Source organism: Staurois parvus, unplaced genomic scaffold (assembly GCF_062004578.1).
Source record: "Staurois parvus isolate SC_StPar_1 unplaced genomic scaffold, SC_StPar_1.0 ptg001065l, whole genome shotgun sequence".
In the NCBI taxonomy this organism is placed as follows: Eukaryota; Metazoa; Chordata; class Amphibia; order Anura; family Ranidae; genus Staurois; species Staurois parvus.
The window spans coordinates 2,098,436-2,107,617 of NW_028318861.1; the positions used below are offsets into that span (position 1 = coordinate 2,098,436).

Here is a 9,182-nt window from a genome sequence, read left to right on the forward strand (position 1 = left end):
GGAAGGAATAGTGTCCCAAGGCCAGATAAAGGCTGGCAAAGGGCGGCATCTGGCCCACAGGCCGCAGTTTGGAGACCACTGCTATATAGACAGCCATCATTAGCTAACCACTTTTTCAAACGCCTGACTGTCTGGCTACAGACCCAAAACAAGCACACAATGCTGCAACCCACAGCTAGCTATGTAGAAATTACTGCCATATAGGAGGTGTGGATATTCATAAATAACATGGGTGGGTATTGAAGAGAGGTATTGGAAGTTTAGGTCTATACTAAAATAAAATTATAAACTTACCATCATTGGCCTCAGCTCTGTGACCCAACTTAATCTTCAGGAGAGAACAAAAATAAACATTACTCATATCTCATGCAGGTATACACCAGTTTATTCTGAAAATGTAGATATTAGCAAGTGTTCCCACCTAACAGCTAAATGTACAAAGAGGAATACTACTTAACCTTGGCATAAGATTTGTAGAAAAGTGAACCCCAAAGAACCATCAATACCTGCTTTACTAAATGGCAGCACAAAAGAACAGTGACAACATTTTCCCAAAACATGAAATCCCCACAACACTCTGGAACTGCCCCATCTCCCAATGATCTAGTGCAGTGGTCGCCAAACTGCAGCCCAGGGGTCAGATATGGCCCTTTGCTTGCCTCTATCCAGCCCTTGGGGCACTATTCCATCCACAACGGACACCAATGATGGAGCACTATTCCTCCCACGGACACCAATGATAGGGTTCAATTGCTCCCACTGATATCAACAAGGGCGCACTTATTTTCATTGATACCAACAATTGGGCAATATTCCTCCCACGAAAACCAATGATTGTTTACTCCCACTGACCCCGGGCATTTTTACTCTTACTGGCCACAGTCTGGCCCCCTAAAGTCTGAAGGATAGTAAACTGGCTTTGTTTAGAAAGTCTGGAGACCCCTGCTCTAGTGATTATCATAGTGGTGATGACCAGTATAAGCTTTCTCTCTGCTTTAAGCCCGCCTAATTTCCTCCCCTCGTACCCATTACCAGGGCAATCCCAATAAAACCAGATATTAGCTGATGTACAGAAATCCAATATGCACCTTTTTCAGGTAAATGGGCTAAAATGAAATAAAACATGTTCATGCCTTACAATTATTAAACATACAAGTAAACTAAAGTGTGCCTCCATATATGGTACTGAACCTACGTATCCAACATCCCCCCCCCCCCCTAAAAAAAAAAAAAAAGAAGAAGAAGGATGCCGTTTGCCAGTCCTTAGATTTGGTGACTGTATTAATTTTCATTTTTCAGGCTCCGCCACCCCCCTTTTATTTTCACCTGGTAATCCTGACAAAAACACTTCCTGTTCAAGGGTGACAATACTGAAGGTAAATCCTACGACAGACAGACAGACAGACACCACAGTGACTGATCATTGTTAGCCAATCAATAATCAGGTGACCTGGGGCTCTCAGCAACACCCTGGTCTTTGTATTGGGAGCACGCTATGCGGCACACCCCCAACAGGCAGGCAGGTATGCAAATTGGTGGCCCCACGGAAAAAAGCCCAGTTCTGTGAGGCCGCTAATTTGAGTGGGGTTGGTGTCAATGGGTTAAGTTGCTGGAGAGTTGCAGTTTTCTTTAAGTGGTTGTAAACCTCAGACATGGAATATGAAGAAAGATATCCCTCTATAGTGTGTACTTGTTGCAATTCAGAGTACTAAATATAATTTCTGTCTGCTGCCTTGTTCCATCTGTATGAGTCACTACTGACAAGTTTTTCTGACACCAAGAGAAAAAAGGTGACAGTGAAGGGATCTCCAGCACACAGCCCATGATTAACAGCCTCAGCTCTGTTCCTGTGTGCAAAGGGGTGTGTCCCTTCCCTGCAATCAGCTCCCAGCTCTGCTCACTGAGCTCTGAGTGTAACTTCAGCTCCCCGCCCCCACTTTCTATAGCTCATACAAGCTGTGTAAATTCTGCACATTAAGCAGTTGTAGAGGTAAGAGCTGCAGATAAACAGGTACAACTTATGTCGGAGGATTTGTTTAATCTTTGTGCATCACCTGAGGCCAGTCACACAAGATTAAGTTGGGTCACTAATCGAAGGGTTTATAACCACTGTAACTGCTGCTGCATCCTGCTCCCATGGTTGAGAGCCTGGCCCTGCTGTCTCACACTCGCTGTGAAAGATGCCTTATTGATGAACAGCAAGGCATGGAGGTGGGGCCTATCCCTCCAGAAAGGGAGCAGGTAAAAATCTGCATAGCTGAGAGCCTGAAACTCAGCTCCAATGATACTCTGTAAACCTAAACTGACCTTGCAAATGTCTTATAATAAATTCCAGAGGTGCTTTACACTTATTGAAGCCTCCGGTATGCTTTTAATTAGGTTTATTGTCATAAGAGACCACTCTGCCATGCCCACCCTCCCTAATATAGATACAAAGCTATCAGAAGTGTTGAAGTTCAGTCACATAATCAGATGTATTTTTTTTTTTTACTTTTCCTGAAGTGGAAGATCAGAGTTTACATACCAACCTTCAACAGATGTCATGCTACCTGGCACCTCAGAATTGGGGGCACAGGTAGCCTTCCCGGCAGGCAGAAAATAATGATTACAGCTAGCGGCTATAGCCTCTGGCAGTAATTGCATGTTGTACCCATGCCGATCAATGGATCTGGGTATAATCAACCTGCCCATACATAGATCGAATCTCAGCCGGTACCTGCTGAACCGGACGACTTTCAATGGCTTTAGATTCAATTCAGCCACAAACACCTGGCAGTGAAAGGCACGGAGGTAATAACAGTAGGCTTTTTCCATACATTGGGATCTAGATTACCTGCACCAGGCCGAGGTTACTTTATATAGTTACTGGACCTGGAGAGCAGTATGTGTGAAAAGCGGGCCAACACGAACGTTTGTGCTGTCCTTTCCTGTAGGTTTTTATGCGATTTTGTACATCCTTTTTAAAGATATAAAAACACTATTTTCTTAGAATGAATGTTGTTCACCCTATATTGTACCTGTAAGGTCTGATTTTTGTGGAGTAACAGGATGTTTTCTCCACGGTTTTGTGTGAATAGATTTTTCCGGGATCTGGTACAGTGGGAGTTTTCCAATAGTTTTTCAGCGGCAAGTCCTTTTTCATTGTCAGCTCAGCATGAATAATGGTTGTAAGCTGATCATTATTACGAGGAACAAGAAAGTTTCAAGCTAGCAACCATTTCCTGACAGTGTTTTTTGGGGGACATCATGTGATAGATATGAGGGGCTGTCATTGCTGAGGACCCTATGAAAAAGGTTTCAATGTTTATGCCATACTGACACACTGGCTTCAGTACTTCAGAAAAGTGAGATGCCTTCATCTGAATACTTGCTGAGGGTCAGTGACTTAAAGTGCTGAAGATAATCAGCACAACAGCCAGGCAATTAGCATGGCCAGAAATAGAATAGAAGCCTCCATGCTTCTTGTGTGGTTTCCTTGAAGAACATCCCTGCAGCTTAGGTACGATCATTGCTAGCAATTGTTAAAATAATACCAATCTTTACTGGCACTACACACCTTGTGGGATACATGATAACAATCAACATAACCTTGCATCCAATTTAAAGTGTTACTAAACCCAGGATCCTGCATTCACTATATCTGGTCTCCCACAGTACACGGAAGTGCAATTATTTTAGTAAATATAAACTGCTACATACCTTTTCTCATCAGAAGTTAGAGCAGTCTTGTGGATTCTATCAGTGTTCAGCCAAGCACTAGCTAAAGCTTGTAGGAGGAATTTTCTCTTTCTGCTCTAGGAGGATGCAGAACCCCTGACCTCTGTCTGGACAGTGCTGATTGGCCCTGTGCTGATCACATGCACTCTCCCAAGAAAAAAAAAAAACGTCTCTAGCAATACACACCAAACTGAGCACGTGCAAAATGCCTATGGTTCAGTCTGTCCTATCAGGAGATAAGAGGTGGTCACTTGAAAAAGGGGAACAGAGAAGACAGGATCAAACGGCCTTTTTACACAATGGATTAACCCCTTAGGTTCCACAGTGAGTATAACAAGCATGCTTTACTGTATATACAGATTGATTTTACTGTTGTGGGATTAGTAACACTTTACATTTATTCTGCACATAATATTCTGATTATACTGTATACAAGAATACAACCACACCAACCTTTTTTATTGCAACAATCTTATCAGTGATCTTATCTCTTGCTTTGTAGACCGTAGCAAACTAAAAGAAAAGGAAAAAAATGCACTTTGGTATGAAATCGGATATCTCAGTAACAGGAGAAAATAAATCAAGGGGGAAGAAGACCAGAAAACAAAAACACAATACCCACTTAAGCTCTGTAGGATTTTACCCCCTTCATGACCAGGCCATTTTTGCAGTTCGGCACTGTGCTACTTTAACTGGTGATTGCACAGTCATGCAATGCTGTACGCAAACTAAATTTCTATCTTTTTCCCCCCACACATCTTTTTTGATCACCACAGGTTTGTTTTTGCGATAAATGAGAAACTTATGATCTAGGTCAGCCATTCTCCAGCTGGGTTCCTTAAGCAGTAGTGGACTGATCTCTCATCTGATGCTGCCTGTATAGTTCCCGCACTGATGTCACTTAGCACAGCCAATGGCATGAACAGTGATCAATATAAAGGGACACCACACCAATGTAATACGGCAGGGGTGGGCAACTGTGGCCCTCCAGCTGTTGGTGAACTACAAGTCCCATCATGCCTCTGCCTTTTGGAGTCATGCCTGTAACTGTCAGTTTTAATGCCTCATGGGACTTGTAGTTCTACAACAGCTGGAGGGCTGCAGTTACCCACCCCTGTAATACGGCATTCTTTCCACTGATCACCAAATTAAAGCTGTAGTAAACACAGGAAGAAAAAAAAAAAAAAAAAAAACAAAAAAAAAAAAACTAAAAAACTAAAAATCGCCCCCATCCCCCTGCAGGTTTACTTCATAATGTACTAGTATGCACCACATACTAGCACATTATGACAGACATACCGGTCATAATGTGCCCTCCAGAGCTGCAGTGTCACCTCCATCTTTGCCCAGTCTTCCTTCCAGGTTCAGTACCTTTGGCTGCTTGAATGGCTGGGCCATGAGGACATTACTCCACCGCATGAACACGGGAGTCACATCATTGCAGCACAGATCAGGTGCTGTTAATGCACACTGACCTGGGCATGGGCAGCTTAGTGTACATTACAGTTGACAGGCAGGGGAAGCATTTATGACAGAAGCCTTACCTGTCCGCATAATTAAAAAAAAGAAAAAAAAGTGGTTTACAACCACTTTAAGGGTGCACTCCTCACGGACCATCAATCTAAGGATGTCCCTTTCCAATGGCCATCAATGCAAGAATGCAGTTCTCTACTGACAAATTTAAAGAAATACTAAAGGTAACTTTTTTGTGCTAAAATATTAAAAGATGTTATGATATTGCCCAGAGTAGTCCCTTTCCTCTTCTGGTGTCCCTCGCTCACAGGGTCTGAAAATTCTTTTTCCAAGTACCCCCTTAGCAAGCCATGATCTATGGGGGAGGCTCCTGATCTGGGCTGTGTGCGTGCATAGGAACACACAGCGCTGGTAAGCCATGTCCCCACTCCTTCCTCACAGGAGTTTAGCGATTATTATTATGACTTATTTCATATTATAATAAAAGGCAAAAAAAAAATCGTGAGCTGCCAAATAATGAAAATAATAAATAGATGAGCTGCTACAAACACATGTTATGTGTGTAAACATAAAAAATAAACTAAAAACAAATGAAATTGTCACACTGCTAGCATGCATCAATACATGTAAATATACAAACAAAAATGTGACTGATAGTCCCAAAAGATGATAAAATATACAAATAAATGCAATTCTTCAAATAATCCAAATAAGTGAAAAATCTTCCTGCTGGTGATTGCAGCCAAAATCCCAGTGCAGTAAATCTTCAATATATGTGAATCACCACAGTGAACATAGCGAGAAGGTGAGCGTTCACCTGGAAGTCTATGTTCACTGTGGTGATTCACATTTGTTTTTATTTCATATCACTAGAAAAAAACAGATCTGTTCTAGATATCAAATGCAGCAAGTTTTTTGTGGTTTACAACTTAACCCGTTCCCACCACCTGACTTTTTTACCGCCTCCTGCCTGCCATATAAAGGAAATGACGGGCGCAAGGCGCTTCTCTCATTCTGGGAGGATGTCATATGACGTCATCCCACTCTAACTGCGCATGCGTGACCCCGGGGGAACGCAGTGCGGAGATCGATGGTGTGCTGTGTCCCTGGGACACAGTGGATCACCGATCAACGGAAAGAGCCAAAGATGTCGGCTCGGTCATGTTATCAGCGGTGTCCATTCACAGCTGATCGTATGTAAATAAGGAAATTCCATTTATTAGCATTTCTCTCCTCACGAGCTGTCACACTGACAACTTGTGAGGAGAGGAGAGACGGTAATCGGCATTACTCGGAGGGGACATCTACACTGATCATCAGAGCACTGATGATCAGTGTAGCCCCATCAGTGCCAATCGATGCCACATATCAGTGCCTGCCAGTACACATCAATGCCACATATCAGTGCCCATCTGAGCTGCCTTTCAGTGCCACCTATTAGTGCCATATATGAGTGCTGTCTTTCAGTGCCCATCAGTGATACCTGTCAATGTCCATCAGTGCCACCTACCAGTGCCTCCTCATCAGTGCCGCCTATCACTGCCCATCAGTGCAGCCTCATTACCCCCTTCCTTACCAGGCCAATTTTCAGCTTTCAGTATTGTTGCATTTTGAATGACAATTGAGCTGTCATGCAACACTGTATCCATATGAAATTTATATCTTTTTTTTTTTGCTTGTTTGAGACAGAGCTTTCTTTTGGTGGTATTTATTCACCACCGTTTTTTTTTTTGCTAAACAAATGAAAAAAGATGAAAGTTTTTTCTTAGTTTCTGACAATAACTGGCAAGTTTGTTTATATGTGATCAACTGTAATTGAACACTGCTGATCACATGGTAAGGGGCTGCTGCGATTGGCTTTTTACCCCGATCTGTGATCAGCTGTGTCCAAAAGACACAATGGTCACAGACCATGACCAATGTGCGCCCCAGGGGGTGGGGTCCTGGGAGGACATGCATGGACACCCTCCCAGAACTGGATGACCATGCTGTAGCCATCTTTTGGCTACAGCACAGTCAGTAAGGAGTTAAAATCCAATAATACACTGTCTCAGCCTGCTCTGCACATGCTCAGTTGCTCTCTATATTTAAAGCAGAGCGCCACCCAAAAGGGGAAGTTCCGCTTTAAGGACTGCTCCCCCGCTCCCCATTAACGATTGGCACCTTTGGGGGGTGGGAGAAAGTACCCGAATTTGACAGGTACCCGCTCCCACTTCCGGTCCAATTGTCTAGGCGATCAGAAACGGAGGGTGCCCTCCCTCCCTTCCTGTAGTCTTTTGGGACACATGACAGGTCCCAGAAGACTACAAGACCATTCAGGAAGCGCAGCGCTATTCGTGCATGCGCAGTGGGTACCCAGCTGTGAAGCCGAAAGCTATCACAGCCGGGTGCCCACACTGAAGATGCCAGCCTCCTAGAATACAGAACGGCCAGTGAATCAGGCTGTGGGGGACACACCGTGGAACAGGTAAGTGGCTGTTTTTTAAAAGTCGACAGCTACAGATTTTGTAGCTGCTGACTTTTATTTTTTGACAGGGTGAGTGGAACTCCTCTTTAAGCACTGCTGAAATTTGTAGAGGCCGATCTGCTGACAGCCTATAGATTTACTGCTGCTCAGTGGCTCTGGGCTTCAGCAAAATGGTAGAAACGGGAACTATGCTGAGGGCAATTTACAGCACACACTCAGTATAGCAAAGAACATTTTTCTCAAGTTGTTGTGGGTAAAGTACCACTTTAAATTAGCAGACAGGAGGAGACATATCACCTCCCAGCTACATGATCACCCCTGAAAAGCAAACCATTACACATTACATATTGCTCTTCAGAGGGCACATCACAAGTGTAAACTAGCCCTGACCCTGTACAGATTGCAGGCTCAGGATCACTGAGCAGAGTATTCTGCCTGGCTGCTCCATCTGTCACCCAGGCAGGTGTGGTGGTAGCCAGGGCTGCGCTCAGTGCGCCTGAACCTGCACTTCTAATAGGCTCTGCATCACTGAAGAGCCTCAGCTGCTGCGCCTGCCTGTGTGACAAGGGCAGCGGCTGGGCAGGAAGTGCAGTCATGCCAAGCCTGAGATTTGACCAGGATCTGCATTACTAGGCTGTGCTATGTTCAATATGGACACTGTGGCCCGAGTACCACCTACATTGGCCCTGGTAACACGAAACACAAGTGGACTATACCTATACGCCTACAGTGCTGAGGAGAAGACATGGGTTGTTGGAGAGGATAATAACTCTCTCTTGCAGAAAACTACAGAGAGAACCTTTAAGAGAATGGCAGGGACTCTTTATCCCAACCCTGCCCCCCTATCTGGTGTCTCCCCACATATTCTGTGAGCACTTACCTGTCCCTCTCCCAGGAACTCCAACTTCTCATACTGCTTGGCCCGGGACTTCACCTCCATCCCCTTATTACCTATATCCTCCATTCTCCTCAGCTCTGCCTCCACCTGCCTGACAAGGCCGGCATTTAACACCACGCCCCACCCCCTTGCTCTATTTCCGCCAGAAATACGAGCGCCGCATGACCCACACATTCACCGAGGCGGCCATGTTTCTGAAGATTTTTAACATTGCCAAACGTTTTAAATTCTGGCTACGAAAACATGTCTAACCCAGGACTAGAGGACAGGGCCATGTGCGGGGGGGAAGTTCCGGGTTCCCTCTAGAGAACAGTTGGCGTCAGCTCAGAGGGACACTTCCGGTGGGCGGCCACGTGTGGAGCAAGCTACCGTTGTTATGGTTACAGTCGGCTGAACGACGCTGCTTTGTATTCTTTGTTCCAGAGATTTGCCCCAGTGTATAGTTAACAGATTCCTTGCCTTTGTACCTGATAACGTTTTTCAAGTGAATGGGCTGGAATATGAACAACAGGCATAGCTTCCAACTGTCCCTGGTTTGGAACAAAGTCCATCTGTCCCTTATTCCGGCTCCTTTGTCCCTCATTTTGGCCCGATCTACACTATATTGCCAAAAGTATTGGTCGGCCT

The 9,182-nt window shown here is 44.6% G+C and overlaps 1 protein-coding gene across 2 annotated transcripts in view; it reads right to left on the reverse strand.

Moving 5' to 3' along the window:
- Positions 1-8,755, reverse strand: part of CDK7 (cyclin dependent kinase 7) — a 39,822-nt gene extending 31,067 nt beyond the window's left edge. Inside the window, exons 1-3 of one of the 2 annotated variants that reach the window (XM_089658379.1) lie at positions 8,538-8,755; positions 4,171-4,230; positions 295-328 (exon numbers count right to left, since the gene is read on the reverse strand). In XM_089658379.1, coding sequence (XP_089514505.1) covers positions 295-328; positions 4,171-4,230; positions 8,538-8,729 — 286 coding nt within the window. In that variant the 5' untranslated portion in view covers positions 8,730-8,755. The remainder of the gene's footprint in view (positions 1-294; positions 329-4,170; positions 4,231-8,537) is intronic. The other variant, XM_089658378.1, reaches the window with a different exon arrangement.
- Between the last annotated feature and the right edge of the window lie 427 nt (positions 8,756-9,182).